Source organism: Centroberyx affinis, unplaced genomic scaffold (genome assembly GCF_046629955.1).
Source record: "Centroberyx affinis isolate AG114_WGS23_722 - 3 ecotype Tasmania unplaced genomic scaffold, CSIRO-AGI_Caff_v1 ptg000532l_1, whole genome shotgun sequence".
Lineage (NCBI taxonomy): Eukaryota > Metazoa > Chordata > Actinopteri > Beryciformes > Berycidae > Centroberyx > Centroberyx affinis.
The window spans coordinates 316,978-343,484 of record NW_027279180.1 but is presented as its reverse complement, the minus strand read 5'-3'; the positions used below and the strand labels follow the sequence as shown (position 1 = coordinate 343,484).

Sequence of the window (26,507 nt, the reverse complement as noted above, 5' to 3'; positions counted from 1 at the left end):
CTTTCCGCTCAAGGATAAATTCAAGCTCCCGTCGTTTATAGCGAAAGACTGTCTTGTCGGTGGTTTCGCAGAATCAAGTATAGTGTATACCTTACCATAATATTTTAAATGTTTGGGATATAGTTCTGCTTTGGACCTGCTCACCGGCCGACTGCGTGGACTTCGACCTTTATAAATTACCTGTCTCGGACAAGGAAGTACTCCAGGCTATTGAACTCGCCGTTGTTGCACTTGACAGGCCATTTGTTAATGGCCGCAAAAACCGACGATAGGCTATTTTAAAAGGCGAGATTATTTTTTATATTAAGCCTGTAGCTTATTTCTGGTCAAGCCGGGGCTGGTTTGTGGGCCTTTTCTTTCACCTGATCGTTGCTATAAATCTGTTGGGATAAAGCTGGTCGCGTCTTCACAGGGACAAGGTGAGCTTTGTCTTAAAGGTAAAAAAGGACTTGTGACGTGAACATGTGACGAACTATTTTAGGATAGTGCCTAACCAACTATATTTCCATGGACTTAATTATTATTGCCTTTTTTTCTAATAATGAAACAGCTATAATAAAAATTCTATTGCTGATATGAAAGTGGGTGAAGTGATTGTGCTGAATCTATCATTCAGTTACATTACAGGGGAAATGTTCTCTCTTTTTACATAGCTGTGGGCCCTACATTTACTTTTTTTGTGTTTTCTAAAGGTTTCAGATGAACATTTCTTTGGAGGACATGGACTCAACAGCCCAGAATGATTCTATTGTTCACCTGGCTGCACCAATTCTCCCAGACAAGTCAGACATCTCCAATATGACCATTATTCGAACAAGGAACGGGTCAATCATAGAGGACCAGATGTTTTTAAACACACTGGCTGCTCAGGCCCTCTCGGGGATATTTGTCTGGTCCGCCTTGCTTATAACTTGCCATCAGGTGAGTTGTGTCATTTTACAAAAATCTAACCTAGCCTCTTTTTTTTTTCTTTTCTTTTTTTTAAATGCCCACGTGCCCCAAGAAAGCAATCACTGCATCAAATAGTGCTAGTCAGTAAGACAGGCAGCCTCAAGCTTTACTCAGTCAGTATAATCGAATGCAAATGTGTAATAAGAGATAGTTGGATAGTCGCTCCACCCTTACCAGAGGACATAAACTATTTCTCAGATCAATAATGCCTTTCACGCACAACAGTGTGGTGAATTCAGTGTCTCAGGACAAACCACAATAGGTGACACAATTATAAACCAAAGATTTTTGTTTGTTTGTTACCAGGTATCGTTGCTTCTTCCTTAGGATGACACTATCCCATGGCACTGTGAGAGTGTCTTGCTTGCTTTTTTCCCCTGACTGCGACGATCAGATTAAAATGGCACAAGTGCTTTAGCTGATTAAAGTAGGAGGAAAACAACACAGCAAGCAGTCTCTCTCTGTGTGACACAGGATGGTCAGAACATAATGGCTCTGCAGAAGCCACCTTTACCCAGGTAGTACAGGCCCACCTCTGCCAGTGCAGCCGTAAATGAGTATTTCCTGTTGTGTGGGTGTGCGACCCACTGTGTGCGCATGATAGCTTATCATTATGGTTTTATCAATTGCAGAGAATGCAGTAGGGCGCAGTATGCTACCAGCGGGGAAATCAATTGATATTGAGATCACTTTTATGGCGTTATAAAGGATTAGGAACCTGTTTTCAAAGGGAGACGGTTTGCTATGCGTTTAATCTTGCTCAGCAGTGGGAGTGATTCTCATATTTAGCTGAAGAATCGATAAGCCGTTGTGCTGAATATGCTTCTGTCTAATATTCTCTGGCTGGATTGGCAGGACGGTCATAAGGAATCCTTTTGTGTGGTATAAGTTGCTTGTACATGGTCAGAGCTGTCTGTCTCTTTGTAATGTGTTTGTGCATTCTCTGCACAGCTTAATTAAACAATTGTTATTAATTGGATACCTGCATACAAACTCTGTTACATCATCATCATGTTACATCAACACGTCTTGCGCTGTGGGCCAAATTTACTCTCTTTGTTTAGGCGTTTGTGATTTGACAGCCTGCAGGGATTGGTTTCTGACTTTCTAATACAGCACAGAGTCATTGCTCAAATGCTTGTCATTAAGAATTTTAATTGAACAGATAAATAACAAGCGTAGCCATGGGGCGAAGTCGCACGAAGCAGGTTTGCACCAGGCGAGCCCATCTAGTGCAGAGGGAGAATAAAATGGTCTGCAGGAGCGGTTTTGGAATGCTGCTGGTGTTTCATCTGACTTTGCTCCAGAAGATTGGCTATAGACTCTTATACGCACATTCTGAATACTAAACACAGATAGACAATGACCTTATATCCTCTTTGCTGTAAGTAGCCAGTACTTGTCTGACTGGTAATCGGTGGAGTGAGGCTCGGTTTTCTTGGTGGGCTTATGGGTCCCTGTGCAATTTAAAAGCAATTGGGATTAAGAGCAGCAGCCCATCCTTATTTTTGTATGGCAGTGTCATGTTTTGCACATGGCTCTCTCATGTTTTTGCCTCTCACTGCACTGCTCAAGGCAGAATGATTGGCTGGTATTATAGACATGCTGAAATTGGTCTGGGCTGGACTTGGGCTTGAAGCCATTATCCAGAGATGCAACTCTGTATTACTGTCAGGTCAGCATCATGGAGTCAGGGAGGCCATAGGTTTTTTTTTCTAGCCTTTCAAGCAAAATGGAGGACATCAGTCTGCAGTCTACTTCAGTTCACAACTCAAGATGGCCAAATACATCACACCCCCACCCTCACAGTGGTGAGGCTTAATGTGCAGCCTCTAATGGGCATTTAATCAATCTGCATGTGTCCAGTAGAGTGGACCTGAAGTTGAGCAATACCAACCTATGGTCTTAAGATTTTCATACCCAATGGTTACTGCAGGGGAAAGGTATATTACTAGATTATGAACTTGTAGTTTCTAAGAAGGAGTGTATTTCAAGTTCTATTCATTCACAATATATTCTGCATTTTCTATTTTGAAACAGCCTCAACCCTACAAATCCATGCGCTCTACACATGCACGCTATAGGCATCACCACTCTAGAGAGATTGCGCTCTAGTCACAGTTTGTTAAGCATCACCAAGCTATCTTGGACCCAGACCTACCAATTAATATCTGTATGAAAAATATGACTCAGACAGCACTTTTCCATTCCTCTGAAAGTTGCTGAAGTGAGGAACTTTGCCTCATTTAATGATGCTAAGAAGCTGCTGTTTGGCTTCATCACTTTACAATTAGACGATTCCAATTAGATCACTCCGGTTCTTTCAGCCTCATATTGGCTCCTTTGAACGTACTGTACTGAATTAAGTATCTCTCATTACATACAAATCACTTCATGCCCTTGCACTGGCTTACATAAAGGAAATGCTACACCGCTGACAGCCTACCTGCAGTGTCTGTAGGAAGTATTGAATCCCCATGACCCCCCTTTTTTCCACACTTTTTGGTGTTACAGCCTGAATTCAAAATGGATGCACAAGAGAGGGACAAGAATACACATTTGTTTCCCACATGGCTTGATGGCCTCCATGGTTTTACAGACAGTCATAGATTATAAAAGAGATTGCTGTACCTAGTGATAGGATGGATGGGGTGTGTGTGTGTGTTAGGAATACAGTTATCTAAATGAGACCCCATTTCAATATGCAAGACAAATAAACTACATTCAATTAGTTAGTGTTGTATTTGACAACTCAAACTTGAATCAACTACTTGTAGACTAACAAAGGCTACCAGTGAATTCATTGATTGCTTTGGTCTCAAAACAAACGCATTAATAATAGAATTGACTATAAAGCCCTGCACAGAACTGATTAGGGCTGCACAGTATGGACAACATTTTGTGATTATTTTGACACATTGCAGTTGAGATCCGACATTCACTATAACTTGCAATGTAAAGTCTTTGAAGTCTGCTTTTCCTTTTTGATGTGGATTGGATTTCTCCAGCTCTACAGTACCAGACTGAAATCTCAGTTAAATACACAAATCCACATCCCCTCAAATAATTCAAAGCTATTCCTGAATTACAGCGTATAAGGATAAATTGGCGTTTTGTTAATTCATACGCAGTATTTCCTCAGGACAGCCTATGCACAACACCAAACCATCTTTCTGCAGCTATTGTCAAAATATCCCACCTTGTTCACTTCTTTTGATGAACGTCTTTTATTATTAGGCAAATAAGCGCAGAAATCAGTCAAACCATAACAACTATACAATTTGTCTAAGCCCAGGAATACTTTTAAAGACGGGGAGCTTCAAAATATTCTCACATTCTATTTCTCCTCTTAGCACAGTGAAAAGCTCTTAAACTGACCTACTACAAAATGCATGGTTTCAAGTCTGAATTCATACCCGTCTCAGGAAAAATATGTTTGTGATGTAGGATTTTGAATAAGCCATTGTAGACTGCACATTTGGGAACTGATTGAGATAGCAAGCTTCAGGGCCTAGCTGATGGCACTGTTGATCATTTTAATGCTTGTGCCTGAACCTCTAGTAACTCTTACTGGCTGGCAAATGGTGTAGATTGACTACTGGAACATTATATATTATCAGTGAAATGGCATCCCATAGTGCTGTACAGTGAAGGATGATCAAGACTTATATTTGTCTCTTTCTGTAGAGGAATCGCTTCCATGGTGTATTAAGATGGTAGTGTACAACTATGACAATGTACAATGTCTTTTGATAATAGTCGTTTGCTGTTTGATTTTATTTGTTTTATTTCATGATTTTAAAAAAATGAAGAGACGTAATCTTTATTCCATGTACTTGTTTGTAAGGAATCATGGGTAGCGTTGCATAGAGAGAGTTGACTGATCTGATGAGCTAAGCACTTGAATATGGAAGCGATGTCTTTAATTTCTGTTTCTTGAACAGATAGTTACTGATAGTTACTGGTCAAAAAAGGCTTTGTCTGGTTAGATTTGGAAGAAAGCAATCGAACGACATGCAACATATTTCTACTCCAAACCCTTTGTCGTCTCAATGAAAAATGTTGCTGAAAGATTAGAGATGTTGTCTGTATCTGTGTCTGTCACAGATAATGCTTAAATATTTAATTACTTGCCAGGAAACTCGCAGCTGACAAGCATGCAACTAGCACAAAGCTAGTTTTCCCTTTTCTCTCCCAGGATTCCTGATTGTGTTGATCACTTTGTTCTTTCAGCCTGGGTGGAACAGCGAGTGTCAAAACAAAGAGGTGTGAGCAGCACTTGATTGCATCTTTACAGTTGCTCTTCACATATAGATGCTGTATCATTGAGGCAGACTGCAATTTGACCGCTTTCAACCCTTAATATATGCAGATACCAACAACTTATATCGGTTCATTTCTTACCCTTCTCTGTTACATTAGGCAAACTGTGATCCTGTCTACCAGCATTATCTGGGGTGTCTCCATGGAACAATACATTACTATACATACTCCCACTTTGCCACATCAATTGGAAACATATCTCGCTCCACTGTCATACTGATCATTCCCTGCCGTATTCGCTTGCCAACCCCTACCTCGCTGCATTGTGCATTTTAGGACTGATTTAAAAATGTTATTGATCATTTGTAAGGTTCGTCTGGGTGTGGCTCCTGGATATGAAGACTTTTGACTGTCAAATCAGCAAGAGCCTTCTTTTGTTTTTCTTGGCCATTCCAAAGCCTTGTCGGAAAGCTAAACGTCATTCGAGAGCTTTATCAGTAGAGTCAAAAAAAAGCTTTATCTGCAGATCTTAGAGTCTCCTCTCTTCTGTACATAGGAAGTTAAACGCTCCATAATAGAAGCTGCAGCTGCAATCCGTGTAATGCTGGAAAAGTAGTCAGTAATGTCTTACAATATGCTCTAAATGCTCCCGACTGGAAACTAATGTAAGGTAGTAAAGTGGGAGTTGCATGATGTCTGTTCTTTATTCTAGTCAAGCCCCGTCGCGCTACCCTAAACTTGTTTCAGATCTTTATGGTTGATGCAAGAATGCATTTGTACCATCACAGCAGTCGATGCAAGATCAAATGGAGGCATAAAAAATATCCAGGTCAGAAAATGTTTGTCTGCTATCAGCCTGTCGGTAGTTTGAATGGTGTATTATTGCCATGGCATGTTGATTACATATTTCAGCTCACCTGTGCGGTTGATGTCACTTCGGCCTCATTGCTATGGGAAACGACTGATTTATGTGTGTTACTGTTTTTTTTTTTCTTTTACCAAGGGTGTTTGATAAACTGGGTTATTGTTTTTGTTGAGAGACACATACCCAAAGACAGGCCAAAAGCCAGGAAGTGGAGCCAACCCAAACCTAGCCCTACAAATAACAAAACCGTTTATGAAATGATTTTCATGTTATTGTCGTTGGATATTTTACAAAAATGTGTTTTGGCCACCTCCCTTCTCTAGTATTACAAACATGTTGCATTGAGTTACGTGTTTTTGAAAATTGACGTTTACCTGTGTAAAACCTCTAGATTCTGTCATGTTTTTTTTGTCATTATAAAGCAGGGCAGATTTGCCATAACAATGTATAATTTTGTTTTTTTCATGTGTCTATAATTTTCTATGGGATTACCATACAAATTGTGTGCAGGTTAAAGGGTGAAGAAGTTTCCAAAAGAGTTATTCTAATTCATAAACCTTTTATTTGAAGCTGTGATCTGTATCACTGCTCACCAGGATCAGGGAAAACTTATTAAAGTTGACCTTGGGGCTGAAATTGACATTTTGCATTTCTCTGGTCACTGCCGGGTTTTTGGCATTTTTTCATATGCTTTGTTTGTGCTTTCATTGCAGATCTTCACGCACCTTCGATCCTACACTGTCCCCAATGAGCAGCGCTACATCATCCGCATCCTTTTCATCGTGCCGGTTTATGCCTTTGACTCTTGGCTCAGCCTGCTCTTCATCAGCAACGATCAGTACTACGTGTACTTTGACTCTGTCCGAGACTGCTATGAAGGTCAGTATCACGACCCCGCCCTTCTGCATTCTCTCCCTGATGCTCCCTTTGTAGGCAGCCGTGGCTTTAGATGTGTTTCTAGGTTATGAGACAAGTGAAACCCCCTGCCCCCGAGTGTCTGATGGTTGCCAGGATGGAAGCTAAAAGGAACTGACCAAACAAGTTTTTCTCACCTGCCATTGTTCCCATGTGGGCCGACGTTATTGTTTCAGGTGTCTTATTTCCAGGAGGTGTAACTTTAGTAGCTTCCATTTTTTTGGCTTAGTGGTTTCTAGGTGCCTTTGCAGATGAAAGGAAACTGCAGTATGTATTTGAGGACATTTATTTCAAAACTTATTTTTTTTCTATTTAATTGAGGTGTACTTTTCATTCACATGTAATGGAAGTTTTCTGGCAGCCATTCTTTCCTTGAATGTATTCATTTTCTGTAGATTTTTTTTTTTGTTGAAATTGCCTTTGTATAACTCTATGTGCTGAAATATAACTATAAGACCAAAGCACTTCACCAATGGCAGAGGTGAATCATATGCGAAATGGATTACATGTAATTGGAGGAAGAAAAAAGTAGAAAATACATTATTCAGTAGATTAGTTTCCAGTTTGCAGGCCAATTTTGTGGCTGATTGATAGTGCAGTGCATCAGAAAGCAGGGAGACTGTGGAAAACCACCAGTGGCCACAGCTAAGGCATAATGAACCTTCTCTTGAGTGGACACCATCTGCATTAGCTTTATTTAATCCCTCCTTAAATAGCAACAAAGGATTAGGAAGGGATTTCCACGACACAGAACCATTGGAAGCTTCTTAATGTAAGGACTGAAACATTTATTGTTCAAAAATGTAGGACTAATTATTTTCTATCAATAATGGAACTTTTTTTCCTCCAAAATGATGTGACTTGTTAATGAAATTATATTTGAAGGAGATGTGAAATTATTTTACGGTTTAAATCATGCCCCGACACATACATGGTATATGATGGACTGGAGTAACTCTTGTCTCCTTACGTTGCAGCGTTTGTCATTTACAATTTCCTGAGCCTGTCCTTTGAGTATCTCGGAGGAGAGAGCGCAATCATGTCGGAGATCCGCGGGAAGCCCATACAGTGAGTGCTGTTATTCCAATCCTCCATACAGCTGACGCCTATAAGTAGCCTTGAAGGGTCGCCACAGTGCGGCGGTTTCAGAGAAGCCTCCTGCTGTTTTTCACATAATGTAAATATCAAATGAGTTGAATTCAGTATATCACACATGCCTCGTCTCCATTAGCTTCTGTATAGCCCGGCTGGGGCAGTCATGGTATGGCTTAGGTTGCGTCTTCATTGCTTTTCTAGCTGGTCAAAGAACAGCAGGATTTTACAATAATGAGCAAAGACAATAACGAGCTCTGAATTATCATTTAGTTTCAGCACCAGAGTGAGAGAACAGCGAAACTGATGGGAGATAAATGATACTTGCATTGTTATTCTTCTCCCTGCTTATTCTGTCAAAACTGAATGCAACTTCTCCACAATATAAAGGACAGGTTTCATGTAGAATCAGTGACAGTTAATCCTTTAACAGGGAGCTTGTGACCGGCCTTGGCCCGGTCTGTCCAGGTTGAGAGTCGAGGCTGACTCAGCCGCAGGCCGGTCAGCTTTTTGCCAGGTTCTTAAGACGGTGGAAACACTGACTTTGAGCCAGACAGGCTGCGGCACTGTGCTCAACACTGGCCAGAGGAGAGAGAAGGCAATAGACTTTACGACTAATAGGATAGTCCACTGCTCTGCTTTGCTGTTGTATCCTCACTACACCAGGATTATCATAAAGGTTGTGTTTTTTTTCCTTATACTGGTAAAAAACTCCACATGTCCATCAAATAAGTCTTGACAGCCATAGTCTCTAGTAAAAATTCCACCCAAGGCATTTTTTTTTATTAAACTGAATTAACTTGGATATACATACTGTAGGTCTGCCAATCAAAGTATAGATCTTAAAAAATTTGGATGAAAACATGGGCGATGAATGGGAGCAGTTCTGTTGGTGACACGTTTCAGTGTTCACTGCCCTAAACAACCTCTTTTTGCATTGGCCAACCTTGAGTCATTTGAATCATTCAAACTTTACCTAGCCAGTACAAACACTGTACGGTAAATGGGACCTTCAATGTGAAGATGTGACATGTAGCATCAATCTGTTTTGAATGTGCTTAGTTTCCCTTACAACGAGAATGTGACCAAGAAAACAATTTATGTAATTTTAAGATAAGATGGAACTTTAATGATCACCATTGTGAAATTAGGACTTTGTCAGCAACAATGGGATACAGCACAAGAAAAATAATATAAATGAGAATATAGGAAATGAGAGGACATTGAAACATATTGCAGTCGACAGTTTAGACACTAGAATGTTTATACACCAGAGATGTGAAACAAAGGCAATGTGAGATAAGTGAAAAAAATAATGAATAATACATTTAAAATCATAATACTGCAGTAGGTGAATTTACAGCATGTATACAGGAGGGTGAAAATGCAGACGAGCATTGTAAAAAAACAATTCACCTAATCATACATATTTACAGATGTAGATAACATGTAAAATATGTCCAGATTTAGATAGGTGCATACTAGTGGTTCATATGGGGGCACCGTATGTACAGAAAACTGATAATGTGCTCTGGTGCAGTGCTGACTCATATACATAGGGTGTACAGGAATATACAGAAATATGTGCTGATCAGAAACTGTGCAATGTATAGATTAGTCTATACATGAGCTTGAGGCTGGTGAGGCATGGAGTGTTGTACAGTCTGATGGCTGGTGGTATAGAAGAACACCTAAAGTGGTCTGTGTACCTTGGGGTGCTGAGCCGGAGGCTGGAGGTGCTCTGTAGCTGCATCAGCTCACCATTGAGAGGGTTAGGAGGTGTTATCTAGGATGGGGTTCAGTTTAGTCCTCATCCCCCCCTCTGCCGCTGCCTCAGGCTGTCCATGCTCGGCCCCACAACACAGACAGTCTTTCTCACCAGTTTGTTTATTCTGCCTGCCTCCCCCGCCTCCGCAGCACACAACTATGGAGAGCCATTTCATTCAAAACCCCACCCAAAATGCACACCACCTATCCAGTTATCCAGTCACCATTGCACCATTACTTCAAAAGATAAAAAACAATCTGCCTTGTGAATTCTGTATAATGTTTGATAAATCTCTGTCAATATATCAGGTCTGGACTTGGATTTGACTTGTCTTATTGTAGTTAAAGCTGCTGCTGAATCACTGCATATGACTGAGTTGTCTGGTTTATTGTCCTCTACCCACCAAAGTGCCCATAATATTGCCAGCACCTCTGCTGTGAATACTGACATCTGATCTGAAATTCTATGTCTGTTTTTAATTCTTAATTCAGGAATGGTTACTCCAAATGCCACTTTCCCACTCTCTGGATCCTTTGATCCATCTGTATAAATCTGTAAATATTAACTCCATTCTTGTTGCAGATGAGACTTAACTTCCTTGACTATATCTCCTGATTTCTTTCTTTTGTTATTATTCAGTATGCATAGATCAACTTCAGGTTCTGGAATTAGCCATGATGGTACAACTGACCAACAGACTGGAGGGCACACATTAATATTAATAATACCAATTTCCTTCGCCTTAGATTTTATCTTATTTCCAAAGTTTGTTTTGGCCTTTCTCGCTCTACTCCCATTTTAAGAGAGGCGATTGAATTTCTGTCCAATCGGCACTGTCCAGCTGGGTAGCGCGCAATGTCGAATTGGACATCGCGCACTACACGGCTGGGTCGCGCGCGATGTCCACTGGGTGGCAGCGCAGGATGACTGGATAACTGGATAGGTGGTGTGCAGTTTGGGCGTGGTTTTGAATGAAATGGCTCTCCATACACCACCGCAAAAAAACAGTGCACTGACCGCCACTGACTGTTTAGTAGTCTGTTATGTACATTGAATACCTCAACGTCTACTCTGCCCTTTCTTGTACAGAGCCTCAGACCAGTCCAGTTTGTTGTTGATGTTGTTATTTTTTTAGCCCAAAACCGTTGAGATAATCTCCCCTAATACCACTGTCTCATATGACGCTTAGACATACTACACATGTTACATAAGTGCTTTTCTATAGACCTCATTAAAAGACAGGAGGATGCTCATTTCCCTTTATATCCCTTTAATACTGCAAATTCCCCAAGGCAAAAGTATCAGAAGACAATTCATTGTATATGCATCTGGAATTTTAATAACTGTGTAGAGCGTGCAGTCTCTAAGCAGCTGGTCTTTCACTGTCAGCTGATGTATAGCACTACAGAACTCCCTTTTGGGATATTGTCATGTAGGAGGGTTCGCATGAACAATATGCTCTCTATATGCATTGCATGCTTTAAGCCCGCTTCAGCTGTCTGATGCTAGAAATATAGTGTTTCTTTGTTCTGTTTCTCAAATTCTGCATTGTAATTCTCAATATCTAACACAGCCAAGACATTTGTTCTCTAGCACTTGATATTCTGTTTTCTTCACAGGTCAAGTTGCCTGTATGGTACCTGCTGCCTGGTTGGAATGAGTTACTCCATTGGCTTTTTAAGATTCTGTAAACAGGTGAGCTTCAGTCATCCCCTTATCTCAACTCACTCCCTTTGACCACTGCAATAAATTTACACATATTGAAGATATGGATACACCAAACTGAGATTTTGAAAAGAAAATACTACATCATGTATAAGTTACCCTTTTCGTACAGATTACCATGCCGTTTACAAATGACAGAAGTTATAATTGGCTGTCTACTTTTGAGAGGATAACATCCACTGGTTAACAAAGGAAAACAAAAGCAATTTAGGCCAGGTGAATCCAGCTTGGTAATAAACACAGAGATGATATGAGCTGTCAGTTCAGAGCTCCCCTCCCAGTATCTTGGGATGCTGCACAAGCTCCCAGTCTAACAGTGATGGAAATTGGAATTGAGGGGTATGTTTTCAAAACAGAATAGAGGGTGAAATGAACTTTTTTTTTAAACAGCAAGTGATAAACACTCGGCATGCTTTGACAGGACTCCTACTTGAAGTGTTTTCAAAGCAAAACCTTGCTGTTCTTTCTGGTGGCGTTTTTGAAGATGTTTCTCTACGTGAGAGGGCTGAAGATATCAATACATAAGATTTCCAAAGAGCATGGCATTTCCATAGTGGGGTACAAACACCCACAGGGAGGTGTGGCCGTCTCCATGGAGCAAATTACAGTGGGTGCGGTCTGTGCTGCTGAAGTGTATAACATGTACGTGCGACATTGTGAGTTAGACTGTCTTTTTGTCATAGGTCATCCTCATTGTCATTCATTGAAAAAAGCAAATTTCAAACATCAATAAATCCACCACTTCAAAAGTTATTATAATAGTTTCACTGGTCAACTCTTATGCTGTTTGGTTCACTAAAATGCTGTTTGGAGACAGCTATCTGACTGATATAAATGGGACCCAAAATGAGCACTGATTGCTGTCACACAGGTTAATTTATCCTAAATGGATTGCTGAAGCACACCATTACATTGATCACTACATAAAATAGTGAGTTATTTGTTATATGTCATCAATATTCTACAGAAAATCAGTGATTTTGTCTGGAATTGCTCTGAAAGACAGAAATGGCAAACTATTCAACAATGGGATTGGTAATTCTGTTGAATTGGGGCATGTGTGAAATTTGAATTTCTATCATGACAGACGTCTAGATGTGCTGCATGGTCTCAAAAACTCGCTCTCACAAACAAAGCAAACTGTCACATACTTAATAATAGTATTGGCTATTGACAAGAAGTAATCAAAAAACTTAAATATAAACAGGAATCACTTTGATTGGAAAAACTGTCATGTACAGCAGCTGGCAAAAACATTACACTGGCCATTGTACTGTTTTTAACAAAATAAACTCAAATCCTGAGCATACCTGTCCAACCTGGCTGTAAATGCTGAATCCTGCCAGTCACATTGACAAATTCACCATTCAGTTTATTTGATCCTAGTCAAATTATTTTGACTTTTTGTTACAGGGGAGGTTTTTTTCAAGCCTCCAAAAAAAAGTACCAGAGCAAAAATGTGAACAGTAGAGGTACAATTTATGACAGTGAGAAATAGTGAGAAGCAGCTAAATAATAATTTAACTTGCATTAGAGTAACACATCCAATCTTAAGGTATTACTTTGAGAGAAAAGAAAGAAAAACAAAAGAACAAAAGAAATACATAATATTGTTTTTTACTTGGACAAGAATTGGCAAGTCTTGGTTTTGAAAGATGTTTGTCAAAATGTCAAAACCATGTGATTTAAGATAAAAGGAACAAACAGTCATATTAATGAACTGTCAGCTATAACGACAGGGAGACTCAGGCTCCTGGCTCAGTTGAGGCCCGCTCAGCAGAACAGAAATGCCTCCAGACATGTAACACTAGTATTAGCATAAAGATAATACTAATATACAATATGAAATCTACACAAAATAAAAGATCTCTATGCTTAAATGTTCACTGAACATTGCAGCAGCAACTGTTAAGTGTGCCATGAAATAAGAGTCAAGGACAATCGACTGCTCTCTTGTTAGGGTCTGTTCAGAAACCATATTAGTACTATAGCATAATGAGAGCAATAGCAAGATTTCAGTTAATTGCAAGTTTATAAAAAGAGTTCCACGTTGGCAGTTTTTGAGAGTGGCTAGACTGAGGTTTTACAGGCAGATAAAACTGTGTGTCGTCAGAATTACAGTGAAAACTTTGTGGATGATACGCCCAAATGGAAGCATGTAAATGGAGAATAAGATGGGGCCCAGAATTTAACCTTGTGGGACCCCACATATAATCTTCTGAGGACAAGGATGTGTTGTGTAATGTGACAGAAAAGGTAGGAGTTGAACCATTGAAGAGTTTTGACCAACCCAGTTTCTCAAGCAATCTGATAAAATGGTATGGTCTGCTGCATCTAAGGATGTACTGAGATCTAAAAGAATGAAAATCAAACATTCCCTGGCATCTGCCGCTAAAATATTATCAGAGTTGAGGAGAGCAGTCTCTGTGATTTTGGATATTCAAAAACCAAATTATAAATCCTCAAAGATATTGTTTTTACTGACATGAAAGATATTAATTGGGTTGAGAGGTTGGGTTGGTTTGGAGATGGGCGTTGAGTTTGCAGGAGCCAAGTGGTCAAGATGAGATTTCTTGAGAAGAGGTTGAATCACTGCATGTTTAAACTAGAAAGAAAAACCCCAGTGGCCAGAGAACGAATGATAATAGATGGAGTAATGGATAATAAATATGATACAACATCAAAGGGGCAGGTAGATGACCTCATGTGAGACACTGGCTCCTCCAGGACCAGAGGAGAAATGGCATCAAAACAGCTCATCGCAGCCAAATTACTAATGGTATCGGATAGGAGGGTAAGATCTGGAGTCTAATATGTTCTAGTTTTTTGGTAAAGAACATTACAAATTCTTCACACTTTTCTGGAGAGGCGTTAGTGCAGTGATTAGAAGAGAGGTTAACAGCTGAATCAATGATATTGAAAAGCACCTTGGAGTTACGGTGGTTCTTGGAGATAAGGTTAGAGAAATAAGCCGCTCTTGCATCCTTAACCACTTTCTGATATTTCAGCATTTTAAGTCCTTCATAATATTGTAGGACATTTGCATTGTATCAGCCTTCACTTATGTTTGGCTTTTCTGCATTCTCTCTTTACTGCCCGAGTGTTATCAGTTAGCCATGGCAGGGGTATTTTTCTTAATTTTTTTTTCCTTAAAGGGAGCAACAGTGGAAAGGATGCACAAGCAGGTGATATTAAAATGATCAGCAAGCTTCTTGATGTTGAGCAGAGGCATTGTCAAAAAGGCCTCTGAGAATTTGAGCAGAGATAGAGTTAGTGGTGGTGGGGGGGGGGGGGGGTATGGTTTGATTGCAGTGTTGGTTTTGCATTAGTCATGCCCATCAGAGAGAGAAAGAGAGAGAGAGCGCCATTTAACTTAAGTAAACAACAATATTTAACACTACTGCATAAATAATGCAAAACCAGCTGTGCAATCAAAACTGTATTTCCTCTACTCCTCATCCATGAGTTCTGAGAAATCATGAATGAATTCACTGTTTTGGCTTTGGAGGTCTGTATGCCAGAACACACACAGTAGAGACGTCTTACCATAAATTAGGAAGCTCAGTGACTCAAAAGAGGAGAAGTTATCAAAGGAATAGATGGTCTCTCTGCATGCGGCGACATCCTTTCTCTTCATGTTCTGTGATTGGTTAGCGAGGTTCATGGGCAACAAAAAGAACACAGAAAACATCAACTACAACAACACAATCTGGCCATCGGTTACAAATGCTTCCTTTGTGTTGAGGTATTGGCTGAAACATTTGTAATCGATGGCCGTTGCCACACACTGAAAGAGCTTCCTATTCAATAGATAACAGCTTGTCTTCGTGACCCTGGCAATCATCACTGAAAGAATATTGTGGTGTGTCAAGTGGAATGGTACAATATATTTTGCAGTCGTAGATATTATTGTTATTGCCAACTGCCATAATATCATTATTTTATCTATAATTGCCTTATTTAGTCATGAAGAAAACTGGGAAGTCACTGAAAAAGCACGGCTTTCCTGCAGTTGGTAGATAAAGGTTTATGGCAGTCAGAGTTCAGTGCTGAAATTTTCTAAGCTTATACCAAATAGCAGTCCTTCAGAGTGATTTCTGACACCTGGCCTGACAGTTAAGTTGCCAACGGTCAGCTAGCTTACCCAGAGCAAGTTCTTGAAGATCTCAACTCTTAAACTTGTATAATATAAATAGGTGTTCAGTTATTTCAGCCACATTTCTATTTGGTTTGGGGAAAAAAAGAATACTTTCAAGGTAAAAGTTGCCTTACTTTAATTATTATATGCAATCAATACAACATATTTTTAATTTGTTTAGTTTATGATTATATAGAATAATGGTATACAAATAACTTGATCAGCCATTACTTGTAGAGCACTTGCTTTATGACTACTGGCTTCTACCTCTATCTACTTCCCTAACCTTTTTTTATTGCTTTGTTATCAAAGATGAGTCCTCACTGTTCTGTACTATACCATAACTCACTGCAAATGTTCAAAGGTTGTCAGCAAAAAACAGATGTGACAAATGTAATTAATATGCACATTGCCCTGATTTCTCATAATCCTTTGTTGTTCAAGTTTGCAATGACGTGGAGCTGTCATTCATGTCAAGGTGGCCTAATATTGTTTCAGAAATGTGTTATGAATTATGAACATAGAATTTCTGCACATTTACTGCATTATGATACTGCTGTTATGATTTTACGTAGTTTAATGTATGCTGACGGAGATTTACTTAACATGTAGCTTGGTATTAAAAATAAATAAATAACAGGTCCAGGTTATTAACAGGTTCAGTCGCTACACAAAGTAGTTACTGAGTGTAAATTGGTGTGAGGCAGCTACCAAGCAGAGGTGGAATATTAATCCACTGACAATATGAATGCAAATTGTCTTTTGAATACCAAGCATGTAAGACAGAAGGGGGAATGATAGTTGCTACTGATAGTTTCCTTCAATTTGCTTAGAGAATAGTCTTGCATCCAAATTAATAGAAGCAACGTGGCACCAGAACAGGCACAGGGCAAAGACTGACAGCACTAAAAGCTCCAAAACAAAAGAAAACTGTCTATCAGTAATGTAAATCATTTTCCTTTTATCAACATTATTAATGTCATTTCGTCAGCCACACCACAGACCCCTGCCAGTGGCCCTCAGGCTAATCGAGTCGAGCATCCCTGGTCTATTGCTTTCAAGTGCTGCCACAGTGATGGGAGTTTAGAGCAGCCTCTGTCAAATTGGTTGGTTCAGGCTTCAATGCATAACACAGAGGACACCTGTCTGCTCCGCTCCGATACTGCATGCAGGACTATGCCCCCTACATCGCCTGTTTCACCCAAGCCAGTCCCCATCCATGTCGGCGTTAAGACATCAGGATCAAATGATTTGCATTCCGGGCGTGAAGTAAAGACAACTTTTAAGAAAAGACACGTCCTGTTTACCTTGAGACCCAATTCTTTTAATTAAGGCCTCAAAGCTGTCAAGACAAGACACGGATGTCAAAACATTCCATTTGGTCACAGAATTATGTGAAGCACTGAATAATAATGGCTGTACTTGTTTGGCACTTTTAAGTTTACAAAGTGCTTCACAACCAAGACAAAAACGGAGTCAAGGCTACACAAGAAAAGAAGAAGACAGCGGCAAAAACAAAACATGGCCATAAGTGTGGGGGTGAGATTTAACCACTGGTTAGGCTGAGGGGGTGTGAAGGGGGTAAGATTATACCAACAAACAGTACAAACCTGAATACTTGTGATGTCAGTCAGAGAGATGAAATGGGTCTTTTGCATCTGATTAGATGTATAAAGAGGATGCCAGAGTCCTTCTTCATGACACACTGTCCGTGCTGATTGGCTGTCTCACTCTGAATTGCATTGTGTTCTCCAGGCGACTCTTCAGTTCTGTGTTGTCAAACCCATCATGGCAGTCATCACCATCATCCTGCAGGCCTTTGGCAAATATCATGATGGAGATTTTAAGTGAGCAGCACCTCTCTTTCCATTTCATTTCATTCTTCATGCATCATCTGCGTAGCATCTCATTGCTGGGAGGCTTGTTTGCAGTTTCTGTGCACATGGAACACATGGAATCAATTTACAAATAGAGACAGTCGTATCACATCTTTACAACAGGCACAGTAAAAATGTTAAAAATTAAAGAGTTTCATTCTAAAATGACACTAATGGGCTGAAACTACCCTTTGTGTGTGTGTGTGTGTGTGTGTGTGTGTGTGTGTGTGTGTGTGTGTGTGTGTGAGTATATACAGGTACTCTACTGCATCTCACAGTGAAGAATACCCTCCTGGGTATTATTGCTATAATATAGAAAAATCTGTGTTTTTGAAATATTAACTAAGGAACTCGAGGTTGCAATTTTTCCCCAAATGTATGTGGTGTTTTGGAATGAAGTCCTTTTAATTCTTACTGTGTGTTACTTTGAGTGACGCACAGTAGTATCGGGGGGGGGGGGTTGACACATTATTTTGGTTTCATGCTGTTATTACTTTGGATGTGAAGTGACACAAAGACTATGAGGTTAAATTGCAGACTTTCAGATTTAATTTTAGGGTGTTTTCAGCCATATCAGACGAGCCATTAAAGAAGTACAGCCCTTTTTTGTTCATCCTTCCTCCATTTCAGGGTGTCAACAGTATGTCGTCGAGAGGGTAATACATTCAATAAAGTTGCCTTTAGTGTGTTCTCAAAAGCTCTGAAGTGTGCAACTGATAAACTCTTTCTGACTTATTTTCAGGTGCTCTTTTCTGCCTCTCACTTCAGCGCGCCTCTCTGAGGACTCAGCTGTGACTATACTTGTTTCTAAACTACTCAGAAGAAGTACAGAGTTCAATGAGGGCCTGAGACTGAAGTTTCCAATCAGCTTCAAATCATCACCCTCTTACTGCAGAGCTTAAAGATAGACATGAATAACTTTAATTGTTGCTTCTCCCTGCTTATTTTCTCCATAGAGTTCAACAGGAAAATTGGTAGGGAAGAAATAACCATTACATGTTTTTCGTGTCTATCTTTAAGCTCTGTAGCAGGGGCATGATAATTCGCAGATTGTTTACTTATACTCATTTAGCCAACCATGTTCCCCATACTTCATGGGAGTAATTAGTGTAGTCACAGCTGAGTCCTCAGAGAGACGCTCTTGAATGCAAAGAGGGAAGGAAAGGGAGTCTGACAATGAAATATAGAAGAATCTGCCGATGTTCATGGGCTGTATTCTGAAATAAGGGGACCGTCTGCAAAAAAAAACACTGTTATTCTTAAACTGCTTATGTGATATGGCTGAAAATACCATCAAATTTAATTTAAGCTGACAGTCTGCTTTTCAATCTCATGCCATTGTGTCATTTTAAGTAATAAGTGAAATGGAGCCAAAACATCAATAATTTGTCGCTGTGCAAAAACTTCATTCAGGCTTTTCACTCTTATAAGAATAAAGCTCAGACAGAGAGTCATGATAAAATGTTATGGTTGTAAATTTACCAAATATGTACCAATGTGGCTGTCCTTACTCGCACTGTCCCTGTTGTCTTGTGCAGTGTGAATGGAGGATACCTCTACATCACCATCATCTACAACATCTCAGTCAGCCTGGCCCTCTACGCCCTCTTCCTCTTCTTCTTTGCAACAAGTGACCTGCTGAGGCCGTATGAACCGGTGCTCAAATTCCTCACCATCAAGTCTGTCATCTTCTTATCCTTCTGGCAAGGCAAGTCTGCCCCTTTACCTACTTTGTACCAGTACATATTATCTCTGATGATGGAATCACAATTTTAAAGTAGTTTTTTAGCAAGGCAGTTGATGTTTCTTGTTGGTTTCTTTTAGTGAGATATTGCTGCTTTTTAGATGTGAAGCAACTAACGATGGGACGATATATCGAAATTCAATATATCGCAATACAAAAATGTGACAATACGTATTGCGGGCCTCTCCATCAAAATCATATTATTTGCACTTTGTAATGACATTTTTAGATTGTTGTTTACATTCTAGCAAGCCAATGCCATTGCTAGAAAGATTTGTCTCAGAAATAAACATAAGTCTGCCCAGTCAGACTTTGTTGTCACTAAACTTTCGTATCGTGAACCCCATATCGCATATCGTATTGCATCGTGAGAAAAACATATCTCACATCCCTTGAAGCAACTCATGGACCTTTAAACTCACTCACTCACTCACTCACATCCTCACAGTTAGCCTAGGAGGCATGGCACCGTATCTACAGACAACACACTGAACCAGGATCACTCACTCGCCTCCTCTCTGCTATATTTCTAAACTGTGCAGGCTGCTTCACATCTATGCCTGTGTGTGTCCTTGTTAGGAATGGTGCTGGCCATCCTGGAGCGCTGCGGGGTCATTCCTAACGCGCTGTTCATCGACGGCCAGGAGGTTGGCGCCGGCACAGTGGCGGCAGGCTGGCAGAACTTCATCATCTGCATCGAGATGTTCTTTGCTGCCATCGCCCTCCGATATGCCTTCACCTGCACCGTCTATCAGGAGAAAAAAAATGAAATTCCAGGTAAGCACTGTAGCCTGCGGAGAGAGGAAGCACACGCTGTTGACAGGATCATTACCACTTTCCCTCCCTCATCCCCTGCCTTGAAAATATGTTGACATATTCCAAGGCTAATTGCCCTTCTCCTCCACAGAATAAAGGCTGACAAAACCAAACTATTTAACCAACAGTCAAGCTGACTTTAAAGTTATATTTTGCATTTTGAATTGTATTACCCTATTTCAGCCATGAAATGCAACCTGGAATGTGCGTTTTCACCAGTGCGCTCTTTCAAATGTAGAGCTGTGGTGAACGGTGTGTCAGTCAGGCTTGCGGTCAGCAGAGGTTGCCATCGGCCTGAGGGTATACTGTACATCGTTACTCATGTTTCACAGGACACTTGCTAGCGCAGCAAAGTGGAGGCGGATGAAGAGGAATTCACAGCCTCAGTATAGCAACTAGCGGGGAGCAAGAGGTACCCCTTTGACGTCAATGCTGTTGGCAAGTCGAAGACAAATGGAAACCAAGGGAAAAGCCTTCTGCAGTGACATCAATCATGTCGCCATTTTTCCCTGCTATAGGAATCCCACTGTAGCCTTGAGCTGCATAACATGCAGAAAGGCTAGAAACCACCAAGTGCTGATAAAGGGTGAAACATTTCCATATCAACTCGATATGACATTCTTTTAATCCAGATCAAAGGTAATGACAAACTCATTGATTTTCCACTTTACCCATTCTTCATGCCCATAAGGAAAAATAATGCATTATTCATCTGGATATAATTGCTATCCAGCTAAAGTATAATAATAATGTAAATTCATTTGACAGCAAATTTCATTTTTAATCTTTTCTTGGGGAAAATATAATTTTTCAAGAAATTATTGGTCTCTGGTAGGTTTTTCTCTTGATTGAAAAGAAGCTGTTAAGCAGTGATTTGTTTCATGCCCTTACTCCTCCTGAACCTGAGTGATTCTCACTAAGGTCTGTCCTCCCTATTACCTAACACTGTGCTTCCTGGCACCAAGATTAGAACAGTGGTTGCATTGCACCCCAGCCCTCGGGTGTTAATGTGTGCCTGTGGCGACTGCAGAGGTTGCCACACCTCCAGGCTTCCATTCCTCAGCCCAGGCCCTGTGGAGCGGGCGAGCTGCAGGGAGAAGCTCAGGGGACCATGCTTAACTGCCTGTACCGCCCCCCCACCCCCGCTCTGCCACCTCCATAAGCCGACCCAGACAGCACTGCCACTGACCCTGAAACACAGGCTGCAGATGTTTGCCGGCTCTCTGTTTTTTGTGTTTTTTTTTTTTTTTTGTGTTGAACACCCTTTTAGTATTGGGGCAAATGCACCCCGGCTCTCAGCTGGGCGCCGAGGGACCAACAGAGAAGGCGGTTGCTGTGACTGAATTCTGTTCAGTATATGCAATCCTAACAGTTTATTAACCGAATATACACTGCAGCCTACAGCATGTGAAAAATATCAACACATTAACATGACAATTTCCATATACTACATTCAAATCATAATGAAGCCAAAACTGTGACGCCTGTTTAGGGATCCGTTGGGTTTTGTAATTTCCAGTTATTGGTTAATATTGCTATTATAATGTGTCACAGCGGATACTCTCTTAATCTGCTACTGTAAACTCAAATCCTGAAAACAATATGCAGCATGTACTGGTATTTTCCTTATACTCATGTTTGAGAAACATTTGCCTATACTAAATCATTCATTTTAAATTCAGCATACTCTAACTAATGCTAACTCTCTGAAACAGCCCACTCCTTCAGCAAATACTTATTTTACACACAGTTTGCACTTTTCATTCCCTCATTCGCTTCCCCATATGCGTGTCCAGTTCAGCCGGTCAGATTATCCCTACCGGTTTGGGGATTTGGATCTGGCAACTTTCGCAGCCATTCGATTGTCTAACCATTAGGCTGCCACTGTCCCTGTTTATTTGTTTATTGATAAGGATCCCCATTAGCTGTGCACAAAGGTGTCAGCTATTCTTCCTGGGCTCCCACAAAAACACATTATACATCCAAAACATATGCACAAAGTTTAAAACCAGGATACAATAAAAACAAAAATTAGGACCACTTTGTCATGGGCCACAGCATGAAAGACAAACAGAAATATGAATAAGATAAGTCACATTTGTACAGTAAACAATGACTCTTACATATCAAAAGACTAAAGACAAACTCAAACAAACAAAAGTGTGAATGAAATACATACGCATGGATACAACAGTATAAAACAAGTAGAATTAAAAATGAAGCATGTGACCTGATCTATTGGCCCTGTCCCTGTTGTTCCTGCAGACAACATCGCCCCCATGCAGAGCATCTCCAGCGGCCTGAAGGAGACCATAAACCCGGGAGACATGGTTCAGGATGCCATCCACAACTTCTCCCCGGCCTACCAGCAGTATACCCAGCAGTCCACGCAGGAGGTGGTCCAGCCCAGCCAGAACGGGAAAGCCGGCCCGGGCAGCAGCAACAAGGGCTCCCGGAAGTCCGACAAAATCATGCTGATCACCTCTGATGATGAGTTCTAGGCCAACTCCCTCAACCCCACCTCCACCCCCCCCCCCCAATCTAACCCCACCACCCCTAGGGAAACAGCTGTATCTGCAGATCCCACAAAGCTGGATTCAGTTCAAGTGCTTAATTTTCATTATCTCAGTATATAAGATGAACTGCGTACTTCCCTCCTGTTTTAATGAATAATTCAAGCGCCAAAGAGGTGGATGGAATTAATTATTATTATTTTAACATTTATTCACTCAGTGTGCGATGAGCTGATCTGTCTCCACCTCTCCAGTAGTAATCACAGGAAAATGGCATGTCACTTTAACTGTATCAGAGAAGTCCGGAGCTATGCAATTTTTCTTCCTTTCTTTTTTTTTCTTTTTTTAAAATCAAGGTCTGATGCCCCTGATCCCGATTCTGTTTCAGTTCTGTCGTGTCAGTGCTCTCTCTGGCCATCTGAAGTGTGCTCTCTCTGATTCATGTCAGTTTCAAAGAGGAGGTGATTAATATGTGACTCCGGGAGGGAAGCGGGGAAGTCGGCGATGGCTGGGAATGACACTTCATGGACCGTCTCTTGCATCTGCTTGTTTGAAGTATTTGCTGAGCATTCCTCTGCGTGGTTTCCTGACGAAATGGAAGGATTCTTTCAAAGACACACTGGTTTTGGAGCAGGCACTTCAAACTGCAGACTGTAGCGCTTTGAAATCCTTGGTATCTCACATAGCATGGACAAATTGGATAAACCTGTCTCCTACCAAATGGAGAGTTGTAGTATTCTCATTAATTCTCTCAGCATGCATACGAGTGTAATTCAGTGCAACTAGACAGCAGCAACAAACATTAACAAAATAAGTTCTTTTGCAGCTTCTGCACTATTGTAAATACTTTTGGCAGAGCCTTTTTTTTTTGTTTGAGATGTTCACATTATTATTAGATGTTGCAACTCCTTCCACTGATTATTATATGATTGGTTTCATTCTAAATTGTGGTGTCAAATATGTTCTATTATTTTATTGTAAAACATCTCTAATCTTATTGCACATGTTCAGTTTATGAGTTGCAAATGTAAATGTGTATAATCTGTTTAGTTTAGGAGTAGTCCAACCAAGCTAATGTCTGCTGGCTTATAAATATGTGTGGGAAGAGGAAAAAATACCAAGAGTAGGAGACTTTGGATAGTTTCTTCTGTTTATGTCACATGGGAGACATGCAGCTACTGAGCTAGATGATTATTATAGCAGTCTGTGTTTATATGTGACATAGTTTTGATACCCTCTTGTGCCAATGATAGCTGTCTTTCTGGGAAAGCAGAGAAATCCTTAGTCGGGTACAAAGTGATCATTCAAAATATATTACAATATTGCATGTGTGTCTTAGTAGTCCTGTTTTGCACTCATGTAAATTAAAACTGTGGATATTTTTTGCTTATGTAGCAACACTTTTTAATGAGAAAAAAGCTTTATTTGAAAGTACAAAAACAGACACAGCAGACCTATTTATAGGAATAATTTACCTTATTTTCAATCAGTACAGAAACAAATACAGATTTTATTTGTACATGAGGGTAGTTCATTGAGAAAACATGTAAATAAATGAATGTAAATAAAATAATTTAGATGTTGAAAATAAAATTACACAAAAATCAATGAAATAAATATAAAATATATACGAGCAGAGTAATGACAAGTTGTGAAGGGTACATATTCAGTTTATGCTGCCTTATTACTGTCCTCATTAACAGTCACCATTGGCTGTAAGCTATTCATTATGCCTCAATATGTTGCCATGAGACTAAAACATTTCTCTTTAAAGTCCATCATATAACTTAACAGATACAAACTGCTGCTATGGAACTAACATTCAGTATATTTGACCCTTTATTCTTTCACCCACAACCATAGAGTCCGTTCTTGAAAGTTGACACCCAGAGTCATCACTGTGGTCTGTATACTTTTACTGAATTTATTGGCAAATCTGTTCCATCTACAATACTACGACTGACTTTCTGCATATGGCTAATGGTAAATAGCTTTTAGGACTGGCAAAGCTTGTTTCTGAAAGCTTACTTACACAAATACATGTTTTCAGGAAGAGATCGCTTAACCTTTAAGGCCTAATATAGGATACATACAATAAAACAATGAATGAATACCCACTCAATATATACTAGCAACCAAATTTCTATACACTTGCATTGTTATTGTTCATAAGAAAATATAAAATAGCCAATGGTATCTTAAACATTTTCACTACAGCGTCCTATGTATAGACAAACATCAGTCATTATGTGGGAACACAGTTATTCAGGCCTGATTTACTAACAACACTTTTCATCATCTAACACCAACACCAGAGACAATCTTCACCATATGATGCTCCCTTAAAAACAATTTGATAAATTTAGTGCTGCTTAAGTTTATTTTACCAAAAAAGGCCTGGAGAAACTGTCTATTACATCTGGCACTGAAAAATCCTTTGCAGATCATTCTTAAGATGGACTGAACTAATGTTTGATACCATGAACGGACCTTTACCAGGTCAGGTTATACCACCGGACGGAGGATAAACAACAGAGTACTTAATTCACCTGGAGTGAGGTTTGTCTTTTATTATGGCATGGTACAGAAATATGTATTCTTACATTTGTGTATGATCGGAGTATTAAATTTTTAAAGCTGAGCTGCTAAAAAGCGCTCACCTCAGATCCAAATGCCTTACAGTAATAAGTGCTAAAAGACGAAGATGCCTCATTTTACAGCATTTTGTTGTGAAACTTTACCACAAGAGGTCACTGTAATGCTTTGGAAAGTTTGTCAGAAGAATGAATGTTGTATAACTTAGTGTGCTGAGAAATGGATTATCATGTAAACGATGCGTAAAATAGATTTGTATATTCCTCTGCCTCAATCTACACTCAGGCTTGGTACAGTCCTTAAACATAATAGATAAAAAGGTCTGGGCGGACAGTCTTTAGCAGCTTTGGAAGTTTTTTCAGGTAAGGTTTCTTAGCTGTTACAAAAGCGTTACCATCATCATCATCATTTCAAACTGTCTACTAAATCAAGCCTTTCCATCATAGTGAAATTGGCATCTTTAGAAAAAAAACATCAAGTCTGTCTATATTTGAATCCACAACACTTATTCTGTATTACTACAATAACTGACTAGGTTTACATGCAGGTTAGTGCTCCATTATAAGAGCTATGTTACTCTAATTCTATATGAAATGTTCCCATGAACACTTCCACCAGAGTAACCCAAAAGGCCACAGCCATGGTATTAAAACCGGACTTATCGCTTCCCTAGCACAACATTAGGCTAATAACTGCCATTTTTAAACCTGATCACATTAATCCAATGTGCTCTTGTATGGAAATTGTTTTCAATATGTATACAAGTACGTAGAATTCCATGATAGAAAGAAACATTTGGCATATACTTCAGCAAAATACCCTTGAAATGTGTGATCAGGGTAAATTGTGAACATCACTTTGAATTTCTTTGCATAGATATTTGACCTGCAACATTTTATTGGTATTGTCTTTTTTTCAATGGAACTATGAGTTGTAAAAGGTAAAAGACATACGGCACACAGACTCATTTCCCGGCATATAAACAGTTAATCTAATGCCATTTGCTGACTTTTTGGGGTAAGGCATAGATAATCCAGTTGCAGCCTGTATACTGTATATACCTAGACACTGACAGTCCAATGTGTGGATTAGACAAATGTTATGTGCTGGGAAGAACTATTCGTGGGATATAAATAAAAAAAATAAAAAATAAAAAAAATAAAAAGTTATGAGAATGGTTTTCTCATGGTAAATGTGGATAAACTATCTTGCTGAGAAAGGTCAGCATCAAAATAATTAGACTTC

The 26,507-nt window shown here is 39.8% G+C and overlaps 1 protein-coding gene across 2 annotated transcripts; it reads left to right on the top strand.

Annotated features, from left to right (window-relative positions):
- On the top strand, positions 1 to 26,438 carry tmem184a (transmembrane protein 184a). Of its 2 annotated transcripts, XM_071517856.1 has the most exons (9): positions 1 to 419; positions 693 to 921; positions 6,793 to 6,958; positions 7,972 to 8,062; positions 11,474 to 11,549; positions 17,473 to 17,564; positions 19,133 to 19,302; positions 19,918 to 20,115; positions 22,420 to 26,438. In XM_071517856.1, the coding sequence occupies exons 2-9, from the start codon at positions 700 to 702 to the stop codon at positions 22,653 to 22,655; spliced, it is 1,251 nt and encodes a 416-aa protein (XP_071373957.1). In that variant the 5' UTR covers positions 1 to 419; positions 693 to 699; the 3' UTR covers positions 22,656 to 26,438. The 2 variants fall into 2 exon arrangements, with proteins under 2 accessions (XP_071373957.1, XP_071373958.1); XM_071517857.1 differs by lacking the exons at positions 1 to 419; positions 693 to 921 and adding an exon at positions 5,926 to 6,043.
- The last annotated feature ends 69 nt before the right edge of the window (positions 26,439 to 26,507 follow it).

Excerpts from the sequence above, each read along its gene's own strand:
- tmem184a (XM_071517856.1), top strand. The coding sequence starts at position 700 with ATGAACATTTCTTTGGAGGACATGGACTCAACAGCCCAGAATGATTCT. Across the intron at positions 8,063-11,473 it reads ATCCGCGGGAAGCCCATACA|GTCAAGTTGCCTGTATGGTA; the intron begins GTGAGTGCTGTT and ends TTTTCTTCACAG. Across the intron at positions 20,116-22,419 it reads GAAAAAAAATGAAATTCCAG|ACAACATCGCCCCCATGCAG; the intron begins GTAAGCACTGTA and ends TTGTTCCTGCAG.